The following is a 25617-nucleotide window of genomic DNA, read 5'->3' as shown; positions in this document are numbered from 1 at the left end:
GAGTTGAAGAACTGAAAAACATTTCTGCCTTTGCAGGAAACAATTACACTAAATTGTTAGAGCATGGAAATACAAGATTTTTGTCCTTAGGTCCATCAATTGACAGAATTTTCAACATGTTTGATGGGCTTCGTTCTTATTTTCTTTATCAAGAAAAATGCCCTGTAATGTTGCGAAAATTATTTGAAAACCCCTGTTTGAAATTGTGGTGGTTATTTGCAAGAGATCAAGTGTCTACGTTCCAAACATACATTAACTTAATTGAAAAAGATAATATTTCAGCTACAGAGGTAGCCATGAACATTGATAATCTTGTAAACAATTTAGAGTGCAGAAAAAGTGAAGTGTTTGTAACTACTGATGCCAAAAAACAACTGAAAATGTTAATAAATTCAGAAGAAATTAATGTGATTAAGTTTTTCGAGATAGTTGAGGATTTCTATGAAACCAGCCTAGAATATTTCAATATGTGGGAGTGCAGTTTAGGAAACGCTGTGAACTTATACATATCTCAAGTAGCACCCACTTGAGAAGTTCAAGTAGGTGCTACTTTTGGAAAAAAAAAATGAGAGAACATTTTCTGTTAAGAACAGTATGTGGTCAAAGGAGAAATCTAGATTAAGTGTTGAGACAATGAGGACTATGCTAGTTGTAAGACAAATTTTTGTCATGGAGTCTAAGAAGTTTTATGATAAGATGTTGAAAGACCAAAATTTGCTGCGTAAGATCACTTCATGGGAGAAATATTCATGGTACGATCGTGGTGAAATACACTCCCCTCTACGTCTACCTACGTCTCTCTCTCTACTTAAAGTTTTGCATGGGTTCTGTCACTGAAGAATAATGGTAAACTCAATATGTTTATGAAATAAAACTTTTTTATTGTCTTACGTTTTTCATGTACATAGCAGCGTGAATGAATTCAATGAATAAGTATGATAGCTGGTGTGTGTAGCATGTGGCCTTACTCGATGAGTTTCTGACTCCCTGAAGGTCTCTCTTAATAACAACAACAATAATAATAATAATAACCCCCGTCCAGTTTTTGCCATCCCAATGTCCCGTTTTTGTCTCAAGGAAATATGGTCAGCGTAATTTTTCTTCGTGTTGGTGCGGAATGCTATCGCTACTCCTTCCTTTCCTTGATCATTAGTGCCTGAAAAAAAATCCTGTACTTATTATTTAGTAAGATCGCTCCTGTTTTTTTCTTATTTTTTTTGATAATGTCAATTATGTCCACATGGTACTTTTCAATTCTTCTGTAAGTTCGATTTCCTTTCTATTAATTCTCATTGTATTGATGGTTCCTATATTCAGTTCTTCTGATGTTGGGTTTCTTCTTATTCTTCTAGATGTTGGGTTTCTTCTTATTCTTCTAGATGTTGAGTTGAAGCTTGTTCCAGTAGTTGATATTTCACTGTTTTTTCTGATTCCCTGACAAAAACAGCTGGTACCTTGATTAACCGGGCGACGCCCCAGCTGACAGGACATGACATCTCATCATATGCATTTGTAGTTTAAGCCAATAGAGAGTACAGTTTGGTTAGCTAAGTCCCAAATTGCCAGCCCATCCTTGTTCGTTCAGTTAGTCACTGAATGAAGAATTTCATTCAGTAGTATATCAAGATGGCAAAGCAAATGAAGACAAATGTTAAATAACTAACCTGCCACAAATTCCATCTGAAGTTATGTGGAGCATCCAATGCAAGCATAATGGAAACTGCAGGTGAGGATCAAGTCATAACTGAACTTCTATAAGCAGGCTGGAAAGTAATCTACATAATATTTTCAGTACTTTTTACCCATGTTAAAAGAAAAACGATGTGTCAAGAGACCACTCTTATTTTGATACACAACAAAGGTGAAGTAGAAGAGTTGAAGAACTATCGACACATCAGCTGCTATCCGTGGTTTACCAAGTGTTTGCAAAAGTCTTGGCTCATAGACTGGACAACTCTAGGCCTTGCACAACCAAAAGAACAGGCGAACATTCGAAGTGATTTTGCACAGTGGACCACATTCAAGTTGCACATCAGATTATTGAATGGTGTAATGAGTACCAATTACCATTATATATGTTTTATTGATTATGAGAAACACTTGAGTGTTTCTCATAATCAAAGCGCTATGAGACCGGCAAGAAAAGAAGATATGTTAGGACCATCAAATCACATACACCGATGCAACAGCAACAATTAATTTCAATAGAAATATCTCCACTGTGGAAATTCAAATAGGCATAAGACAAGTTGACACAATATCTCCAAAATTATTCCCAGCATACTTTCTCGTAGAATAAATATTCAAACTTCTTGATTAGGAAGAAAAAGGTCTGAATATAAATGGAAAATATTTAAGGTATTTACGCTTTGCAGCTGAGATAATCTTCACTTCAAGTCCACATGAATAGCCAGTATATTCTTCTATCTGTGGACTCCAAATTGTTATCAAAACTGCTGGAAAATAAACCTAAAGAAGGCCTGAAAAAAGGTGTCCATGTTATGTTTAATAGCTACATAAAACCCGAAATAATAAAAATCAATGACGATGAAATTGAACAAGTGGATCATTGCATATCTTAGGACAACGGATATGAATGGATCAAAATATTAGAGAATAAATCAAATGACGAATAATGCTTGGGTGAAAATCAGTTGGAGAATTACAGTCAATTTTCAAAAGCCAGTTACTTAAATGGATTCTCTCTACATTGACATATGGCTGTGAAGCATTAAATGCTAAGGAAACACAAAAATTAAGAACAACACAATTTAGTATGAAAAGATGTATGTTTGGTATCCCAAGACTGGATCACAAAAGGAATACTTGGACAAGAACTCAAACCTAAGTCTCTGACATTATAGAAAGGGTGAAACTGGATTGTATTCCATTCCATGGGAGGAAAACGACCACAAACCGACTAAATCGTGATGGATTGATGAAATCATGAGATTTGCAGCAGTAACACGGGAAAGTAAAGCTATTGACGGAAAATCTTGGAGTCATCTGGAAAGGCCTTCATCAAGTAGTGGAACGATAATGGCTGACGATGATAATAATGATATATATATATATATATACATACAAGTTGCCTGAGCAGCCAACTGTTATGGAGGTCTGACCAAATTGAACCTATGTCAGATATATCTATTCTGAGCATCCATTGTTGCTCCATATTACTGTCCTAATCTAGTGATATCTTGTTTGATATTGTCAATCCATTTCACCTCGTTTCTTAATGCTTTCTAGATCACTTAACATAATCTTGTTGACTAAGCGAATGTCCTACATTCTGACATGGTCAAGCTTTAGTAGTCAGTGCTAAGAGATACCTGACCACTCTGCCACGTATCTCATCAAATTCAAAGTTACTAACAAGCGTATAAGGTGCAGCGTGGATACGCTGAACAAAGGGATCATTCACGTCCCGGATGGGACGGCTTGAGATTTCATCACGCTACTAAGAACGGCGCACTATTTAAAACTTATGAATTGTTTATTTTCGGCATTTTCCATTAAATAGATTCGGACCAGGGTTGACCGCGGGGAACTGAAATCGCAGAAAGCGAACCCAGAGATGAGGGGAGACTACTGTATTGACTTAATCCAAATTACTAGAAATAAAATTAAATAAAGAAACAGAGAAAAACAGGTAAAACAAAGTTGGGCGACATGCCACTGTTTTTCCAAGAGCTGCTTTTCCCTCACTGACACAGATTCTCATAAATAAGTACAGATACACGACTTAATTGCTATATTACTATTATATTCTCAGCTCATTTCACTGTGTACATGAAAACAAATAAGTTCTGAAATTTAACTGTCTGAACAGGATGACGAGTAGGGTTCGGGCTATGTGAAAAAAAGTTTTCGTCTTCCTTCCTTCCCCTTCTCCAGGACGAATAATATAATTGTATATTATATTATTCATTTTGGTTTCATTCTGTAGAAAGAAAATCTAGGAGAAAATCCTTTCTTCAGTCGTATGTGCATGGCTAAAGAAACCTTTAGTTAAGAAAAGCGTTTTGAAAAAAGTCTTATTTTAATATTTTAACAACAACAAAAATCACATGGATATAAGACAGTGAAAAAAAAAAAAAAAAAAAACACTACCCTACATAGCTTCCTATGTGTTGTTATAATCTTACGAATTCAATAAATCCTTGGAGACTGCCATGATTGTTTTAGCAAGTTGATGTCTACTTTTTCATGCAAAGTAGATGCATGACAAATTAGTGCATGCATCTACTTTGGCATGCACTAAGAGGCTGTATGAAAATAGCCTATTTATTTAACCTCAGTTACAGTACATTTAAAATTTAGATTATTTTACATATTTTTGACATACTGTAAAACAAGCTGTCTTAACACAAAAACAATATGCATATTTCTTGTAAAGTACTTCCAAAAATCACAATTTACTAAATCTCTTCATTGCGCGATTGATTCCAGATCTATGACGATAGATGAAATCTCTTGATATTGTTGCTTTGTTCTATCACTGTTTTCAGCTAATTATGTCTAAGAATAATCACAGTTGCAGCAAGCTTCACAATGATAATTGCTAATGAATGTATTTATATATAATTATTTTTCTTATCAATCAAGTAATAATTTTCGGAATTCTGAGAGATCGATTTTTCCATCATCAGTGGTACAGTAATTCAACAGCTGGAAAAAAAAAAATAATAATAAATATAAAAATATGAATGTTTTAGAATTTCTGAATATTCTATAAATTCATTTTCATTAATGAAGCGAACGATGCTCATTAGAAATTTAAATATCATTTGGAGTAAACGTATGAAATAGGGAGTTATGAATTAGTCGAATTGCCCTCAACTGAGCGGTATCGAGAAATACGATGATTTTGGTGCTGTTCCTAATTGCTAAGAGGAACTGACTACCTAATTACAAAAGGATGGAAGGCAGCTCATGGATAGTGCTTTGAATAAGGTGCATTATCAGGTTTGACGTAAAGGTTCTACTGCGTCAAACCAGATTATTATGCTTTAGAAAATTATGTAGGAAGCTTTCGTTCCAGTAAGAATTATTTCATTAACTACCAGAGCAAATATTTGGGTCAAGACAATGAAGCACAGTAATATGACTGTGGAAAAGATGAGTAAAAAATCACGCTCATCCTAATATGACTTGTCAGAGGCCAAGATGCTGAAGGTCATTTCATGAACATCAGTAGAAAGTTATGGTCTAACCTAGAAGGTCTACCGTATACAGAGAGGGGGGAAATGGTTAAGTAATAAGAATGTTTGAGAAAATGATGAAAGTTATTGGGCATTCTGGTAGTTAGATGGATAATATGTGGCATCATTACTTAGAACAAATATTTTAGCATTTCTTCCAGCTTAAGGGAAGCCAGTTGAAGATACAGACACTAAAGTCATCTAAGTTGATTGGAATTATTGTTAATTAAGGCTATAAGGACAGTCAGTTATGTCTGGAATGCTAGTGGAGGATTAGATGGTAACCGTCTTCGTAGATGGAACAAGCGAGTTCCAGAAGAATAACGTGCCTGCACTATTTTCGGTATCGTTCGAGATTGGTTCTCCAAATACGATAGCGAAGTTCAGGTGCTGCCATAGCCGCCACATTTGCCAGTCTGAATTTCGTAGATCTTTCCTAGGATTACGTGAGTCGAGAGATCTGCCTAACGTAGTTCAAAGTTCAAAGGTCTTATAGAATCCACAAACTATTACGATGACAGTAATAATATTCAAAGTGGACAGTGTATCATTTTATATTGATGTTTCGGCCACGACGTTTGCGAAGTATATGTGAAAGTAATGCCGAACTAGTCTCTTGACACATGCTTGGTCCGCTGACTTCGCTACGTTCCAGGACAGCGGCATGTTACCGAAGTCAGAAACTCAAGAGGTGCCAGTTACAGCATTACTTCCACATCTGCTTCACCAAATTTGTTCCGTATTAGAGTTTATTAATGTATTTTTTTTTAGAAACGATTTCTAAATAAAAATGAAAAAGAAGCATTCGTTGATTGGAGGAAACGCATTAATTGCCATTTTTCTCGAAGAAAAATAAAAGAGTTAGTCATGACGTTGTGCGAAATAATATCAATCAAAAGAATAGCTTCAAATAACTAACATAATAAAATACTTTTATAGTAATAAAAATGTATTAACTGACAATAAAATCATTTTAGGCAGACTTCACATTAAAATATATTTGTCTTAAAATGTGGGGTTTAAAAGGAATGGAATAAAAAAAAAAAAAGCTAATTTTAATTTATCTCTGGGATATAATTAGTTAATTTATGAAGAAAAGGCCCGAATCACGTATAGGAATACGAATGAAAAGATAGCGAAATCATATCTGAAAATTCTAGTCAACATTGCTAATAGTTTGGGTGAAATATAAAATCATTCTATGGATTACACTGATTAAAAATGTTTAATTTAAGTTAGAAGTTCTCTGATATTTAAAAAGAATAAACGGGTTCTAACTAGTCCTAGAAAACTTGACATAAAACGTCATGTACTTAGGCAGTACTCACTCCCGTTCCTCATAGGGATTTTGGTAGTAAAGACTTCTGCTAGAACTGGTAAATCGTCTATTTCCTTTCTATACACCGTTAATAGTACAATCACAAACATCAATACCATGGCGGGATGCGAATCTGCACCTTCACAGCTAAAGAGCAGGTACGTTAACCATTCAGCCAATCAAGCCAACTAAAACGTCAGGACTATCGATTTCTAGTGACTAAATGTCAGTATGACAAAGAAATATTATTGATGCACAATTATGTTTTGTGTCTAGTAGTAATATACAAGAAATCATATTTCCAGGTTGTGATCAGAACAAGAGAAACCAAAAGGACTTCTCAACAATTAATCTTAGATAAATTAAATATTAGTATAAAATTGCTTTTTTCTTCGTATTTTTGGTAAATTTATTTCTTTAAATGTTTTGATTAATTATAAAAAAAGATATAAGTACAAATACTAATTATTACCTATATTTACAAAATATATGTTGAGGTTTCGCTTAGTACCAAATCTATAATGAATATTGTGATGGAGTCGTAATCTTCTTGGGGGGAAAATAGGAGGGGGGGGGGAGATTTTAAGAACCATCGCTACCTGTATGCATCCAGTGAATGATTTTAATACTCGGCATTTCATATGATGATATGTCCAAATATTTTAAACTATAATAGTGTGAATGTTTTTTAAAGTACGAGTAGTTTTACGCTTGATTGTTCTCATGTCTCTATTTTATTTTACATAGTCATACCATTGTAACTAACCTAACATGATACAATGAAACAAACAAACAAACAATGAATAAAATCTTTCTACAAACCTGTTCAGTAAGCATAGCATCAACTGGAAAACCTTCATCCCGCAATATATCTCGAATTTTATTTCTGTCTTCAAAACCAGAAGAATCTATGCTCCTAAGAACATTTAAATCGTATCCTTTTCGTTCTTGGAGCTGTTTTCTTATTTCTTTCATCACATTTTCCTTTGAAATTACTGATTCACTTATGGGGAAAAAGAAAGTTTTAAGCAAAAATTCATAACTGATAATCATTACTTCCATTATTCAATAATAATAATAATAATAATAATAATAATAATAATAAGTAAGAGTATGTTTTTCGAATGAGTTTCATCATGAAACTCATTCGAAAAAACTACTCATGAGAAAAAAAACTTACTCTTTCTCCTGAGGAACTTTCGGACTTTCTCCCACAGTCTTCCGCATCGTTTCCATTTGATCTTCTGAAATAAAAACGATTAAATAAAAATAAATTGAAGCCGAATATTTTTTTATAACTGGAATAGTAATGGTAGCTAAATTATTCATTAACAGACATTGAGTGAGAAAGCATAATATTCGATGTGGTGCATATATATGGACTGCCCATGAGGTAGGTTATGAAAGGGTAAATATCTACTTATGAAACTAATATTACTGAGCGACTTTTATGAAACTAAATAGACGTGCATGCTGAGATATGTTTCAATATGTTTGGATTTGCATGAGAAAGAGTAGCACATTAATCGGATTAGTCTATCATATGTAAAAAAAAAAAGGTGTCCAAGTACTAAGAAAACGGGATGTTAGGCTGCACTTCTGAAATAAAAGTAAATATAAAGTCGAATTTTTTTAATAGATATAACTAGAGAACAGCAGTGCTGGCTAGATTATTGATCCGCAGATATGGAAAGTGAGAAAGCAGAGAAAGAAGAAAAAATATATTTTTTAAATATATATATATATATATATAATATCTATATTCTAATATCTAATATTATATTGGTTACTGTGATACATTTAAAAAAAGATATTTAATGACTAGAAAACCGAGAATAAGTTAGAAAACTTTAATGATACAACTAGTTTCGGCTTATTATGGCCTTCATCAGGTATCTTTGTAGGTAAAAGAAACAATAATAAAAGACTGAAGATATTAAGAAAACTGAGAAGCACAGATAAATTGCAATACATAATTGAAATAAAAATCATTGTATTAAAATTCTATGTGTTCTATTTACGTGCCATTGTTTATTGTATGCGTGGTAACAGAAAATTTGAACGCTTGGATATCATCAATGATGAATTTGTCATAAGACTTTCAGAAAATTGTCGGACTGAGCTCCAGATAATGATGACGACTCTTTGCAAAAAGGAAAAAGGTCTCGAAAGAACAAAAATGTGAGATTTCATGGGAAACAATGGGCATTAAAGGACAAAATGATGCAAACTATGAATGCATTTACAAAATAGGAGTTCAACAAATGTCTAACTTCATATGATGATTTGGAGACAGGATCTGTTGGACAAAATCAATGCATCAATAAAAATATGCTTGTTGTCCCTTTATTTTATACTCTCTTGCTATTGTGTGTGTGTGTGTGTGTGTGTGTGTGTGTGTGTGTGTGTGTGTGTGTGTGTGTGTGTGTGTGTGTGTGTGTGTGTGTGTGTGTGTGTGTGTGTGTGTGTGTGTGTGTGTGTGTGTGTGTGTGTGTGTGTGTGTGTGAATGTTATTAATTACAATTTTTATAATGTTCAGATTAGTTAAAGTAAAACCATTCGCTTTTATCATTATTTTTGTTCAATGCGCTATCCGAGTTGCAGCCATTACGGATGAAGAAATAGGCCCTCAGAGATCAGTGTACTATGTATGATAATTGCATTAATCTAGTTTTGCATATTTTTCCCGTCAAAGAGAATTATGAGGTAAATTAATAGTGGTAGAAATTAAGGGTAGTGTTGTCTACAAGAGTTACATTCGACTGTAACTTTTGTAGACAACACTACTCATAACAGTACCCAAAAGTTACATTCAAATGAAATAATCTAGAGTTTGGAATTACTTTGGAATTACGATTTTAGAATTACTCATGTTTAGTTGAGTTAAAAGATATACATACTAACAGGAAAAAAATATACATACTAACAGGAAGTAATTTTATAAACTGCAGGGCAGTAGCAATGGTATTGGAATAAAAGGTATATACATCATGTTTAGGACCTCACCCCATTTTGCCTTATTTATAAGTTATTTTATTAAACGAAACTATAGCATTTATATTTATTTATTTATCACATCACAGGATCGGTTGGCTGAGTAGTAATATGCCCACTCTCCCAACAGTAGGCACCAAGTTCGAATCTTTGAATCCTGCCTTGGGCGTAGATGCTTGTGATTGTTATTGGGTGGGAGACGGGAATTTCAGCTCCCGGTGTGAGACTGCTTCCCAGCTTATTCGAGGCCTGAAGTAGTATGAAAAAAATCCATTTCCGGAATATGTAAGAAATAATTTTAAAGAATACAAATAAAATAATAAAAAAATTGATATATTTAATTATTTTAAATAATCCGAAGCTTACTCAGGTACTGATGTACTATATGTTTATAGCCTTTCATGGGTGGGGAAAACAACAACAACAACAAAAAATTCCTAGCACATGAATAATGCTCTTCTTCTGTTGCTTGAAAACTAAAATTATAAATGGTATGATCAGATTACAAATAAAGTATAATATTTAAATAACGGCTTTACAAGTTTCTGATCTGATTATGAGTCCACCCCTTCCCCAAACACGCACGCACGCACACACCCACCCCCATCCACACACAGCCAATGGATCTTTTTGGCTGACTTGTTACCGGAACGACTTGAACAGATGTACGACAACACTTAAGACCTAAATACATTCAATATGTTGACGGTATGTTAATTATCAGAGAACCCAACACGTTTTGGGTGGGAGTCCATTGTGCATCATATTAGCAACATACTTGCCTCTGTATGAAACACTTTTCAAAGTTGAGGATAACGACGGATCGTCCTTACTGGATATGCTTATATCAAAATCAGGAAACCAACTGCGCTCTATTCCTGTCCTACTGAGTTAGAAGATGGACATGTCGAACCATTCTAAAACACGGAACTGAACTCGGTTCTGTACAAAATTCTCGATGTCTGAAAGATTAACTGTTTCACTTCTTGACAGAGAGATTAGCGTACCCGTTTGATTGTGGATTCAAATTCCATGGTGGAATGAATATTTGTGTTTTAGGTGGAGGACATTTTCGTCGCCCGGAAAGAGACCATCACAGGCCTGAAAAGTTTGATTCAACTTTGTTCTCTGGAAGAGAGTTCAGTTTAGTTCACCAAAGATATTATTCTGTATTATAGGTTAAGCTTTTCGTTGGTTGGATTGGCATAAATTATTCTTTATGCAATAGTTACAATAAAACTAAAGTACTCGTAGAAAGCGAACTGCATATAGGAATCACTCAACACACTGCACAGATACTTTGGAGGTATGACATCGAAGTGAACCCAACACATTTGAGTGAGAGTTAGCTTAATGTTGATAATAAATATGCATGTTCTTACCGCCCTGAACGAAAAGCAGCAATAATGGTGGTGACCAATTTATGAGAGCAATATGCATGAAAACACCTATAGAACTAACATAAGGCAGAAACAAAAAGGCCAAAATTCTCCTTAAGCATTCTTAGGGAGGTTTTAGGTGAACATCACTAATTAGTAAAGCAAGGATGAGCATATTTTGATTTGTACATTGTTAGCAATTGAAGAGGTAAGAAATTGTGTTTTGAGCAGAGATGCAGGCCTAATTTTTTAAAAGGATTAAGAAGCTGTGGCTGAGATATGTTTCTGTCAGTAAAGCCTAGAGGTGTCAGAACAATCTGATACCGTTTGTAGATGTGAGTATTATTGAGAGTAAAGGTAAATGAAATGAGATCTTTGCGAGAAACAAGAAAATGTTTTTGTTTTTTTTTGATAATATGACAGTTCACATGGTTATCCTCGCCCCCACTGGAGAACAGCAAGGAGATTTGAGTTTAAATCCTCGGTTATAAACGCTCTTGAAGCATCTAATTATTGTGCACTGCAAGCTCTGGCAAATGAAGAAGAAGAAGATGATGATGAATGAAGTGAATCATTATCAACTAAACTATGGTTAACTGATAACAGCATGCTCCATTCTTCTTCTTCATTTAAAGAAAGTGGGTGAAAATACATAGCCAGGATAATGCGTCATTAGTAGGGAAATGAGAAGAAATTAACCATAATAACTAGTGGTGATATAATTGCAAAAGGTAGAAGGCAAACCATAAGATGGAAATTATAAGAAGATAAGACTGGAGTTTCACATGAAATAAGCTATAAAGAGCTAACAGGAGAATCAGCTTTATCGGTTCATGTTTTGGACATGTCTCGTAGAGTCAGTGAAAGACATCATTCTTCAACGATCAAAAATTTGAATGCATATTCTTTGAGGTAGTTCCAGTGGAAAGAAGCCACAGATCGTTTTGTCGTAATGATGATATAATTTAATCTCAATCTGGTCGTCCATACTGGAAGTACTGCGGAATGAAGAATATGGTTAAAATGCAATCTAAAAGCGTAAATGTCAACAACCCACAATATGCAATGCGCTAGTATTTAGTCTTATCTGATGTACTGTGTATCAAGCCTGCATTTTATATTTGATTTTTAAGTTTTGTGTTTTTATATGATGTTTTCCTTAATTGATAACAAATAGTTAAGCATTGTTAAAAGTGCACGGATTACTTCTGTATTAAAGAATAATATGCGCTTTCACTTTTGAAGTAAAATTACATTTAAAAATAAAAATAGAGATGTCATTTTGAAATGTTTCATAAATTATACTGAAATAAGTATTGGGCACCCTTTATATTATACTACAATATATTGATATGTACGAATAAATTCGTGTATATTCATTAAACTCCACTGCTATGTAAGGTAATATATCGACTCTATTACGAGGGTGGTCTGAAATGTTCTCGGCCTTGACCATAGATGGCAACACTATCAGCAAGATTTTTTTTTATATAAGTTGGCACATCTGTCATAAGCAACCATGTGAAATTGCAAGTCATTCTATTAGGTATATTTTTATATATATATATACAGCTGTCTGAAGCAAAAATGTTGTCGTATCCCTTGAAATGGATCAAATTGAGTATCGTACGGTTATAAAATTCTTTGTAAAAGAAGTTTTAACGCCAAAAGAAATTCATTCGAAGTTCATAAAAGTTTATGGGCACTCTTCTCCTTCGTTTTCGACGATTAAGAAATGGGCTGCCAAGTTTAAACGTGGCCGTACCAGTCTTGAAGGTGATCCACGTGAAGGACATCCAAAAAGTGTAACAACACTAGAAATCATTGATCAAGTGCAAGATATGGTATTGGATGACCGGCGAGTCAAAGTACATGAAATTGCTGAGACTTTAGGCATTTCAAAAGAACGTGTAGGATATATTTTGCATGAAGAATTGCAAATGAAAAAGCTTCCCACAAGTTGGGTGCCACGCTTGTTCACAGAAGATCAAAAATGAACTCGCATGAAAATCTCTGAACAGTGAGTGCTTAGAGCGTTTTAACAAGAATAAAACTGATTTTGTGTGTCGATTTATTATTATGGATGAGACTTGGATTTCCCCCCCCCCTTACACACCAGAATCCAAACAGCAGTCAAAATAGTGGACAGAAGCCGGTTGTTCAGCGCCAAAGAAGACAAAGTCGGTTCCATCAGCAGGAAAGGTCATGGCATCGGTGTTTTGGGATGCTAAAGGCATTTTGTTTATTAATTATCTTGAAAAGGATAAAACAATAACCAGGGAATATTATTCCGATCTTTTAACCAGACTAGACGAAAAAATTCATGAGAAAAGACCCGGTTTGCTGGAAAAAAAAATCATTTTTCGTTAGGACAATGCACCTGCCTACAAATGTGTTTTGGCAATGGGAAAATTAAGGGATCTGCACTGTGATTTGTTGGAAGATCCACCCTATTCCTCAGATTTGGCTCCTTCTGACTTCTGTCTCTTCCCAAAACTAAAACTCTTTCTCGCTGGTCAGCGTTTTTCTTCGAATCAAGAGGTGATTGCAGCTGTAGAGGGTTTTTTGCTGATCTTACTGATAACCACTATAGGGACGGAATAATGGCGCTGGAGCATCGCTGGAATAAATGTGTTAGTCTTATGGGAGATTATGTTGAAAAATAAAAATAATTTTGAAAGTATAAATTCGTTTTCTCATTGTTAGGCAGAGAACTTTTCAGACCACTCTGGTATTCTCTGTAAGCAACATAAGCAACCGATAGAAATATAAAGGTGCCATCTTAGCTAAGAAACGTTATATGAAACTAATACAAAGTGGAGCTAAGGTTGACAGATATCTCAGTGTGATGTAGAAACTATGAAGCAGGAATTCGAAGACACATAAAAAAAAAATTGGGAAGGCTTGGTTTCTGTAAAAGATGGTGCAAAACATCATCCTAGTTCCTTTTTTCCACTTGATGAGTGGATGTGAGGGTGGTGGTGGTCCGTGGCTGGTTCTTCTAGTATATATTCAGATCTTTGTAGTGTCTGCAGGAAGAAAGCTTACGGCTGCTGCATTTCTGGATAAAGCTATGCTTTCGCCATTGCGGCAATTTTATACACAGAGCCATTTCTATATCAACACAACAATACATCATGTTATACTGCAAGTAATGCTGAAACATGAACATGTTTCAGCATTACTTGCATTTTTAACGAAAATGTTGTGGAAAAGCTTGTCTGGTCTGTAAATAGTTCTGATTTCAACGTGAACACCATAGGAACATCGATTGCGGGCGAATCAGTATACACCATTTCAGTCTACCATAATCATATAATCTCTGATAATATGTATTATAGATTATAGATCATAGACTTTTGGGCCCCCCTTCTTTGAGAGATTTCTGTCCCACACATTTTGTGTGTAATTGAGGACTTCAAAACATTATTAAATATTTGCGTATAATTTTTCGGATATAAATATTTCAATTAAATTAATATCTTATTAGATTAGCACAGATAACACGATTGAGTACACCTACCCGGCCACAATTCAGGATGATGTTCCATAAATCGAAGAACATATTTATCTGCATTAGTAATGATAAATCGACGTCCAGATGCTTCGATCCTTGCTCCGATATAGAGGTCTTGAGGCTGGTAATAAACAGGTTCGTCTCCAGGTACTTTTTTTCTTAGTCGACTTCGTTTCATGAATACACCTGCAGCCATACCCGAATTAGGAACAGGAGGTTCAAATATTAACATTGTATCATCTCCGGGGAAATAAGTAATGATGAAAAGCCGCCCTTTGTCTAATGGCCATACAGAATCCTAAAATTTGATTTAAAAAAAAAAATTTAAACATAACATTGAAAAAATTTAAATATGAATCAAAGAAATTATGAAGATATCGTTTAATTTATTTTAAACTTATTGAACCATTCAGTTAAACCTTTATGAACACGAGTATGGGTAATTTTCAAGATATTGTTCCTTTAAAATGAATTACAGAACACTGTATAGTTTAATGGTAACGTCATTGAAGAGACTGTCTTTAGTGAGAATGCATTATGATTATTTGCCAGGTTTTCACTACGCTTTAAAATTCTTGAGGTAATGAATATTCATGAATATTCATCTTTTCTTAGGTAGGATAGATAATTATGGAGGACACATTACCTTCTGTTAGAAATTTATCTTCGGTTTGTAGAACAAATCTCCACTTTTTGTTATATTCCAAGCTTTTCTATAAAAAATACATATCATCCATACGTAACGTAGGCTCTTGAGAAAGTTGTGATAGTGCGACAGTGTGATAAGAGGGAAGAATTTGGTGTACGAATACATTATATATAACAAAAAAAAAAAAAAATCCTCGTTTTCAAAACAAAACAAAAAAACAAAATTTTTGAAATGTTCTCATTTGTTGTTCTAATACGATTCATGTTCATGAATATATTTGTTCTTATACGATCTATGAATATATTTGTTTGGTCTAACACGATGTGTTAACATATGAATGAGCATGGGAGCGATGACCTTCTGTATATACAGTATATACAGTATAAGTGTGCTTTGTCAGACGAACATTGCTGTATTGCCCATTAATAATACCTTAATTTGATTACAACATTGATTACAGTTAAAATTACCACGAATATTTCAAGTCTAAGTTTCAGATCTAATTGGGATGACGATTTAAAAATTGGGTATAAGCAAATTCTTATTCTAAACCGGTATAACTGATAATCAAACAAAAATTTGGAATATACATTTGATAAAGAAGTAAACTCTCTCTCCATAAAATATTAAAATAAAGCATTATAAATTTAATAACTAACTTCTAACACCTTTTCGTTCCCTAAAAGAAGTAGAAGAAACATTTTTAGTCTTAACTCCATCTTTCGTCATCATCGGGTAGTTAAGTCCATTTTTAACCAACAATTGATCAACTTACAGGTGAAAAAAGTACCGTAAACAACGCCGATATCGCATGTTCCTAACTTATTACTATGTGAAATAGTGTGAGTTCTGGCTCGAATTTTTTGGGTTGAGAGGCGTAAAAACTGAGTTTCCGGGGCGGGATGGGGGCGGGGATAAAGAAAATGAAAAAAAAAAAATCGACTAACTTGAGAGCCAGCTTAAAAAAAAACGAAGAAAGTAAAGGCCTAGAGAAAGTTTTATTAATCGACGACTAATAAAACTTTCTCTAGGCCTTGACTTTCTTTACATAAAATATAAAGACCGATATAATATATTGGATATAACGGAATTCACTATATTGGTTTTTCTTCTACCGATGTCTTGCCATGCAGTTCAATAACGGTGTAATCCAAGAGTCTTGATCATGTTTTATTGTCCTTAATTTAAAACTGCTGACTAAAAAGAGGCCAGCTGGTCAAAAGTATTCGACGCCCATTCGGCGCACTGCTTATTATAGGCAAGAACAAGATTGGCTTACTCTTATACTTCCAGTAGGCGCCAGGCGGTTAAGATCATAGCGAGCCCAAACTATTTGTTCGGAGAACTTCTTCCGAAATAGCACACAGTGTCTCTATTTTCTTGGTAAGATTTTTTTTTTTTTTTTAATATGAAGATTGAATCTGTAGTAACTCTAAACTTCTTGGATTCCTGACAAGATCTGGAAGCCTGGATAGCTCGTTTTTGTTTCACTCAGGTGACTTGGCAATGCTCCAACACATACATCATACTAAAAAAAAAAAAAAGAAAGAGTGTGAGAAGCAAAGGTTATTTTTGTTTCGTTTCTCATATTTTCTAAGTAACTGCATATTGACATTGACTTTCTTCCGCCCAATAGTATTACAGAAACTGATTACTGTTCGTTTTAATATGCATGCTTTCTTTCATTATGATAAAATACATTGTTTGCATTTCATTGTGATAAAATGTAAGATATATCTAAATTCATATTTAAATTTCGAGTAGACAAAAAATTGTCTTCAGCACAAGTGGAATATACAGGAGATATGATAGAGGCATATAAATTATTAAAAGGGTTTTATAGGATTGATACTAATAACTTTTTAGGACCAGTGTAGGAAGGGAGAGAACGAGGGATCATCCCTGGAAATTGTGTAAGAGTGTGGTTAACAAGGGTGTTAGGACTAGATTTTTTGCTTGGAGGGTTGTAAATGGGTGGAATGCGTTGCCAGAGGTGGTTGTGAATGCTTCATCTGTGAATGAGTTTAAGGGGAAGTATGACAGGTATTATGTGAATAATGGTTAGTATGTCAATGTTGGGGGTCTCCCGCGATGAGTCTTTTGACACCATGGAGGCACCTTATATAATAATAATAATAATAATATTGAAAACGGCAGATTTGATAGCCAGCTTAGATGGTTTAGCCTCTTGTTTAACTGGAATATTAAACTTTTGCCCAAATACCGAGTTATTCTGTTTAAACATTAAGTTTCTATTACTGCTTAGGGCTGATTTCTCAAATCGACTACTGTCAAGTAGTCGATTTGAGACAGAACATATTGCTCGTACACTAGCAACGGAGTAATCAAAATGAATTTAAAAAAACAAAAAAGAAAGAAAGAAAGAAAACAAAGACATCAGAAGTAAACTGTTTACTATATATGCGCATTTAAATTATCATATTTATTTATACTCTAAACATATATTTAAATTACCTATTTATTTAGTGAAGTAATCTAGTTTCACTTACCATATAAGCTTCATATCTTAAGAAGGTCTCACCAAACTGGAGCCATTTTATAACATCTTTTTTGGGTGGCTTTGGAATGATAGAAAAGCAGTTCTGCATGGAATCTTCCCAACTGCCAAGGCCATTATGAGGAGCAATGGGCTATAAATAAATATATTATTTGTTAGTGTGTGTATCGCATAGTATTTCCAGAAATAGTTTTATTAAAAATTAATACTGAAATAGCTTTTTTTATGGTAAGTCAGTAGCAAAAATTACTACTGATTTACATAAAAATGTACCTGGTTTGAAAATACCACTAGTATTTTCCGACCGAAGTGTCGTGATATTTATACTTTAAATATTAATCGTTAATGGATAACAAATATTTTTCAACCTGCAAAGTTCGGTCATTACTTATCCAGGAAGGATGTATTGTTTAGAAATGCAAATTGCATTGTAAGGTAGAAGAATGTAGAAGAATATAAGTGAAATACTGTTTGTAAATGTTCTGATAAATTACTGCACATGAAGAAATTGCTTTTATATATATACTTTATTACACTGTAAGACATCCCCCCCCCACACACACACAATAAGCAGTTACAGGCATTGCACTACGTTTTGAGGGTCTATTGGTAATGGATGATTACTTCTGAGTTACGGAAACAAGTCGGAGAGGCTTCGCAGCTTTCTAGGAAGGGGATGGAGGTGGGAGTATGAGAATGACTTTGAGAAATATGATGACAAATCACATGATCTACAAACAGAATGCTGTTGTCGATTTAATTCTCGATGTTGCATAAATTCTAAAGATAAATTTGTCGAGACATTTTTTTTATTATCATATAACACTTCCAGGGAGTCCAAAGACTCATCGAGTGAGGGCACCTACACCATAACTCTCCGTCTCCACTACCTCCAGCAACTGCTTTCATCGTCTATACCAACGCAATCTACCGCCGACCACCACCACTATTATTTTCACAGAAAATCACAAACATCCATGCCCACGGCGGGATTCGAACCCGCAGCCTTTTGGCTGGAGAGTGGATATGGTAACCACTCGACCAACAAGGCCGGGTGGACTAGTTTAAGGGGGAAAAAATTTAAGGCAAAAAAAAAATTGCTTGAATATCTTTCTGATAATAAACCACAACGCCAGACAGGCACATTCAGTTCTAAGACACTGTATAGAATTTTTTTTTTTCTAGGCTATTTTTTTCAGACAGTTCCTGAGTTAGTCGAATTTTAACGTAGGATAAGTATAGATTTTTCTATAGGAAACTCAGGATTTTTAGTACCGCAACTTGGAAAAATTCATAATAAAAATCACATGATATTCATGCAATAATATCAGATAGAATAAGTAACATGACATGGTAGCTGTTATCTCTCGGATTCTTGCACGCTAGTGAGATATCGCACTAGTCTTCGGGCGGTGATGAACGTGGAAATGGGCTGCCAATCAACGATTTCCAAAGTTTGGGCTCAGTGATATCTACACACTTTGGGGATACAAAAAAGCATAATGTTTATTTTATTTATTTTGTTTTTAAAGTGATAGGTAACATAGTATGGGGGTAAAACGCATGGCATCATTTGAGGAAACCCTTACGTTCATACTTGACTTCCAATAATAATAATAATAAGTTTTTATTTATCAAAATGATACCATTAAAATATAAAACATAGAAGTACTAAGCGGAGTAATACGCCTATTTGTCGTGCGTGACTGTATTGCAAAGCCATTGGTTTAGATACATACCATTGGATACACTGGTGGTGGGAGCTCACTCATATCCACCGGAACGAAATCCTTAACCCCAAACTTCGTTTTATAGTAATATTTAGTAAAATCATCACAGTCGTATATTAGGAATTTCTTTCCATAAATGACAACTGTTTTTCCAATGCCGAAATCAGCGGGTGTGAACCATTCTTTGGTATCTTCTTCGGTGGTTTCGAAAACTGCTCGTGCAAAAGTTTCTAAAATAAAATGAAAACGATGCAAATTAAATGCTTTATTTTTAATTTAAATAATGAAGTAATTCCGAACTTATCACTAAACATAATATTACATAAACTAAATATTACAGTTAACGTTCCTCTACTCGAATCAACGGTCTTATTGGAGAATAGCTTTTTCCCATACTGGTAACTGGTATTCTTGAAAAGGAGCTAGATCACTTATCTTTTGTGCTGAAAATGATTTTTTTTTTTTTTTTTTCATTTTAGTGAAGATCACAGGGGACTCATTCAAGCAAGTAGGTTCCACGGGTTCAGATGTAATTTAACAAACCTTGCCATTGGCTACCAGCGCTGTGACGTAAAACAATGAATAAAAAATATTCAAGAAATCACTGCATCTTCATTTATGATGCAGCATATTAGATTCTTCAGCATATGGAGCCGAGAAAGGGTAATCATCATAGTTCAAGGAGCATCTAGAATTGCATAACAAGGAAAGGTAAATAACAAGGTAAAAAAAACGTTGCTTTGTCTGTTCAGGAGTATTTTTAGGTAGTGGAGTCATTTGATGATATCACCTATTGCTATGCCGTTTTAGTTTGTATATGCAACACTGCATAAAAAGAGAAATAGACTCTTCTTACGCAATGATGAAACATAGGATTAGTAGGTAGTGTGGCCGAGCGGTCTAAGGCGCTGGTTTTAGGCACCAGTCTCATTGAGGCTGTTCGAATCCCACCACTGCCGTGTTTTTTTTTTGATACTTCATGTGGAATTTGTGGGGGTGTCGAGGCTAGCTGGTGAACGGACGTGCTATCAGAGAGCTCCTGAGAGATTTGTGTTTTTTGTTGATTTATTGATGTTTTGGATTCAATTTAATGGACTTAAGTGTGTAATTTAGGTATATTATTGGAGCTTTATTAGCGTGGTTAGTGTACTAAAGTGTTTTATAACATAATCTATGTCGGGAAGTCGCCGCTAGATGAATTCGTAATGTGTAGTGTTCGTGCAAGCTCCAGATAAGATAAGTATCATTTTCAGTTATCGATACAAATTACTTAATATTGTGTAGTTTTGTTTTGTTTGCCTTGCGTATTTTAGTGCGTCTATTTTTGGTGTGTTATAACGTATAATTTGACAAAACACGTTGTAAATAAGTATGGCACCTGTGCGAAGGAAAATGGCGGCCAGTAATGAAGGTTCGCCATCGTTATCAAAGAACGGTAGCATAAAAGAAATGAGTCAGTGTACTAGCTCTGAAATGTACGCTTTGCGGAGTGCGGTCGGAGTGTGGTTAGATGATAATAAAGGATTGAATGTGTGTAGAAAATGTAGGGAGAATGAGGAATTGAAGTGTATTTCGGATCGTGAGTGTGATATTTTTGTCAACCTTCAGAATGAAGGAAATAGCGATATGACAAGAAACGGCAAGGTTGTACATGAAAATTGTGAGAGTGTGAATGTAGAAAGTGTGAATGATAGTATAAATGGTTTCTCAGAGAACAAAAAAGATGAGATAGATGCATTGAGTGAGATCGCGTTGTTGAATAGTGCGATAGAAAGCGCAAAACAGCAGCTAGAGTGCATGAACAAAAGTAGACTGAATGAACCAACCAATAATTAAAGGTATGACAGGAAAAATAGACGTATGAATGTGAACATGAACAAAATGAAGGATAGAGTGCTGTATGGAGATTCGTTAGTACGAGGTGTGTTAGTTGAGGATTTGACAAAATCGTACCAACCTGGTGCGACCATAAAGGACGTAACTGAGTCTATTAGAGAGCAAAAGGAAAGGGTGAAAGAAATGATTGTTGTGGCAGGTACGAATGATTTGAAAGGAGATAAAATGGAAATGATAGAAGACCTGAATGAATTGTTTGAGGTAGCAAAAGAAAAGAGTGAGAGAGTTAGAATGATTAGTCTTTTGCCACGGTATGACAGTGAAATGTTTAAAAGGAGGGCTATAATTGCAAATGACTTTATGCGTGGGTTATGTATGACGAGTGGTGTGGAATTTGTGGATGTGTGGAGTGAGTTTGATGGGAGAAAGGATTTATATAAAATGGATGGCTTGCATTTGAATGGTTACGGTGTAAGAAGACTTGAGAAAGTGTTGCTGAATGTAGTGGATGTGCAAATTCAGGGAAACTAGATTTGTTAAGGGGGGGGGGGAGTAGAGATACAGTCCTTATGGAGGCAGTTGAATGTAAGAATGAATATAATATGCCAGAGCAAATAAGGACAACAAATCTGAGTGGGATAGTTAATATAAGGCATCAAGGTAGGGTTGGGGCTAATGGGGGTCTTAAATTCATGTACACTAATACTAGGAGTATTAGGAACAAGAAGGAAGAGTTTTTGGCCATGGTTGGCACTTCCAGACCACAGGTTATAGGTATTAGTGAAACATGGCTGACTGTAGATGATATAACTAGTGGGATTGAATGTGATGGGTATAGTGTGTTCAGGAATGACAGAGAGAATAAAATGGGGGGAGGAGTATTGTTGATGATAGCTGATGAGCTCCAGCCAAGGAGAATAGAAGTTGAATTGCAGGATAGAGAAAAGAGCACATTTGAGGCCATTTGGTGTGAGATTGTGGCTAGCAGAACTAAATATACAATTGGGTGCTGCTATAGACCAGGTGATGGAAAAGATGGTGGTGACAGTATGCACAAGCAAATAGAAGAAATGGGTGGAAGGAGAGTGATTATTATGGGAGATTTCAACTATGGTCGCATTGATGGGAGTGAGGAGAGGACATACGGGAGGAAGGAACTGGATTTTATGCGGTTATTAAGGAATAACTATCTGCGACAGCATGTTATGGAAAATACTAGGGGTCAGAGAGTGATTGACCTGGTAATTACATCTGAGGATTTGGCTGTAAGAAATATGACCACATTGCCACCAATCGGTGAGAGTGATCATAGGGTCTTAACTTGGGAGGTGGCTAAAGGTGTAGAATTTTCAATTAAGACAGGGTACATGTGGAATTATCGGGCTGGAAAGTATGACAAGCTTAGGAGTTTGATTGGTTCAGTGCCATGGCATGTACAACTGCAAGGACTAGAAGTTGATAGTGCATGGGAGGTAGTTAAGAAGTGCTTGCATGAAGCAATGGCTGACTGTATACCTAGAGTCCGAATAATAAATCAAGTAGGGGTTAAATGGATGAATAACACCATTAAGCTTGAGTTGCAAAAAAAGAAACAACTATGGAGGGAATTTAAGGAGAAGGGTGACCAGCAGGCACATGAACGGTATAAAGCGCATGCCAGAAGGGTGACGAGTGTGGTAAGAAAAGCAAAAAAGGATTACGAAAAAGCATTGGCAATGCAGGCTAAAGAGAATCCTAAACAGTTTTTTAGATATGTAGCAAGTAAAAGGAAAAATGTACATGGCAGATTGATTTTAAAGAATGCCGATGGTAGGGAGGTAACTGAATCAGTTGAGATAGTTGAGTTACTGAGTGAGCACTTTGCAAAAGTATATCATCCAGGTGGTGACATTGCAGAAACGAATAAACCAGTAGATTATATGGGAATTGTGGTTAATGAAGTGGAGGTGAGTAGTCTATTGCATAACCTCAATGTCAATACATCTGTGGGATTGGATGGTATACCAGCTCGTGTTGTACGAGAAGCAGCTAAAGAATTGTCAGTACCCTTGACCATTTTGTTTAATTTTAGTCTCAGGTCTGGGTTAGTCCCGAGCGGGTGGAAAGAGGGGAAAATAGTTCCACTGCATAAAGGTGGTTCCAAGACTGCTGTTGTAAATTACCGACCGATTAGCATATCAGGAATCATTGTCAAGGTCTTAGAGAAATTAGTCAAGAAAAGAATACAGGATTGGATAGATGAAAATGGGATATTGTATGGGGGACAACATGGTTTTGTGAAGGGTAGATCATGTCTCAGTAACTTGCTCACGTTTTATAACACAGTGACGGCTGAACTGGATAGGGGTAATGGGTTTACAGTGATACTACTGGACCTTGCCAAGGCCTTTGATAGGATACCACATGGAACCCTAATCAGTAAACTGTAGCAGATGGGTATAGATATAGGGTTGGTGAGATGGATAAGAGGGTGGTTGAAGGAGAGATATCAAAGAGTGATTTATTCAGGAGTGGAGTCTAAAAGACGTCTTGTGACTAGTGGAGTGCCACAGGGCTCTGTTCTTGGACCACTGCTTTTCAATTTGTTCATCAATGATATTGGAAAGGATCTGAGAGGAAGTGTTCACTTGTTTGCTGATGATGCAAAGTTGGGTAGAGAAATTATGAGTACACAGGATGTCAAAATTTTACAGGATGATTTGGATAGTTTGGAGAACTGGGCTAGGATAAATGGATGTCAATTTAATGTGGCAAAGTGTAAGGTTATGCACTTTGGGGTGAAAAGAATAGCAGCAGTATATCGCATTGGTGGAACCATACTCCAGGAGATTGATGAGGACAGGGATTTGGGAGTGTTGGTGGATAGGGAGTTGAAGTTTAGGGGGAACATTGCAAAAGTAACTAAAACAGCTCACCAAATCACTTGGCTTCTGAAAAATACTTTAACATGCAGAGACGAACAAGTTGTTGTTCCTCTGTATCGAGCCTTGATAAGACCCCATCTGGACTTCTGTGCCCAGCTATGGGCACCAGGGTTTCTTCGTGATGGGGAGGAAGTGGAGAGGGTCCAGAGACGAGTGACCAAGATGATAGCAGGTCTGTGGAATGAACCTTGTGAGAATAGGTTGAAGATTTGTGGATTGCAGAAATTGGACGATAGGCGAAGGAGGGGTGATATGATTGAGACATTCAAATTACTGAAGGGTTTTTATAAGATTGATCCAGAAGATATTTTTGAAAATATGACTGGTGGTGGGAGGACTAGGGGCCATGCATGGAAGCTGGGCAAGAGCGTGGTTGACAAGGGCGTTAGAGCTAGGTTCTTTACTTGGAGAGTGGTAAATGAGTGGAATAAGCTTCCAGAGTCTGTTGTGGGTGCTACGACCGTGAATGAGTTCAAGGCAAGGTATGATAGATACTGTGTGAATGTTGAATAGTTGTTCTTGACATGATGTTAGGGCCTCCCTCGATGAGTCTGTCGACTCCTTGGAGTTTCCCGGAACAATAATAATAATAATAATAATAATAATAAGATTCGTGAATATATTGGTGATCACTGAGTATTCGCTATCTAAATGTTGTACTTTGCGCAGTCGCAAGTGCAGCTGTGCCATGACTTATCAAAACCCTATCACGTCTTAGATGGTCTGCGATTTACAACTTTCTTTCCATTACTTTTTTCCCCAACTGTTGTATAAATTGAAGTCTACTCTTTTGTATACAAAGATCATATTTTTCATCCACTATTCTAATATGCTAAGTCAAACTTCCATTCTTTTAAAGTGAGTTTGACGACTGACTTTACATACTGGCCAGATATCTGGAGAAGAAGAAAAATTGGAGTTTCCAGATGAAAAATCTTTGCCGTCTCTGACTGAGACGATTAAGTCTCCTATCTTCAAATTCTGGAAACTTCCTTACGCCCATCATTTGATTTGAATCCAGTTCTTTCCAAGATGGAGACGTGCGTTGTACGTCACAGAATCATCCAGAAAGCAGCAATGCATAAATATACTTGATGTGATTATAAAATTCACTATAATATAAACACTTACTTGGAACGTCGTTTCTGTTAATGGGTATTTTCTGTCTGTTTACTAGTGCTGGATAAGGATCTCTTCCGCTGTTCGGTACTTGAACTTCGGTTATTTGTAGGGTATCATCTGATAGATAATACTAGAAAATGTGAATAAAATGTAATTAAAATCATCCTTCAAATCTTCAAAAATTACGAAATTAAGAAACGCACGCGTGACACATACAAGAGGATAGTCAAAAATTATCCATAATATTTAAGTGCTCAAAATAAACGACCAAACAAATGTTAGGGTGAAAATCGATTATGGCGTCAATCCAAATCAAGGACTGATGAGAGGTTAGAAAAGACTGTGCGTTTTTTTCTCGAAAACTGCAGGGTGACTAACAATAAAGTGCCAAACGAACTGCAGACAAAACAATTCTACCTACGCATT

At 35.5% G+C, this 25617-nt stretch overlaps 1 protein-coding gene across 1 annotated transcript in view; it reads right to left on the bottom strand.

The window, feature by feature from the left end:
- Window positions 1-4411: 4411 nt before the first annotated feature.
- The window catches only part of LOC150094720 (EF-hand domain-containing protein 1-like), a 43239-nt gene continuing 22033 nt past the window's right edge, over window positions 4412-25617 (bottom strand). The window contains exons 6-12 of the mRNA XM_090411651.1: window positions 25201-25321; window positions 19319-19539; window positions 17572-17712; window positions 14419-14710; window positions 7703-7766; window positions 7345-7525; window positions 4412-4671 (exon numbers count right to left, since the gene is read on the bottom strand). Of these exons, the coding sequence (XP_090267777.1) occupies window positions 4600-4671; window positions 7345-7525; window positions 7703-7766; window positions 14419-14710; window positions 17572-17712; window positions 19319-19539; window positions 25201-25321 (1092 nt within the window). The 3' untranslated portion in view covers window positions 4412-4599. The remainder of the gene's footprint in view (window positions 4672-7344; window positions 7526-7702; window positions 7767-14418; window positions 14711-17571; window positions 17713-19318; window positions 19540-25200; window positions 25322-25617) is intronic.

This window comes from Typopeltis vanoorti, chromosome 21 (assembly GCF_054136105.1).
Source record: "Typopeltis vanoorti isolate ZY-2024b chromosome 21, IOZ_Tvanoo_1.0, whole genome shotgun sequence".
NCBI lineage: Eukaryota > Metazoa > Arthropoda > Arachnida > Uropygi > Thelyphonidae > Typopeltis > Typopeltis vanoorti.
Note: the sequence above shows the minus strand (reverse complement) of the source record. Positions and strands in the feature narration are given on the sequence as shown.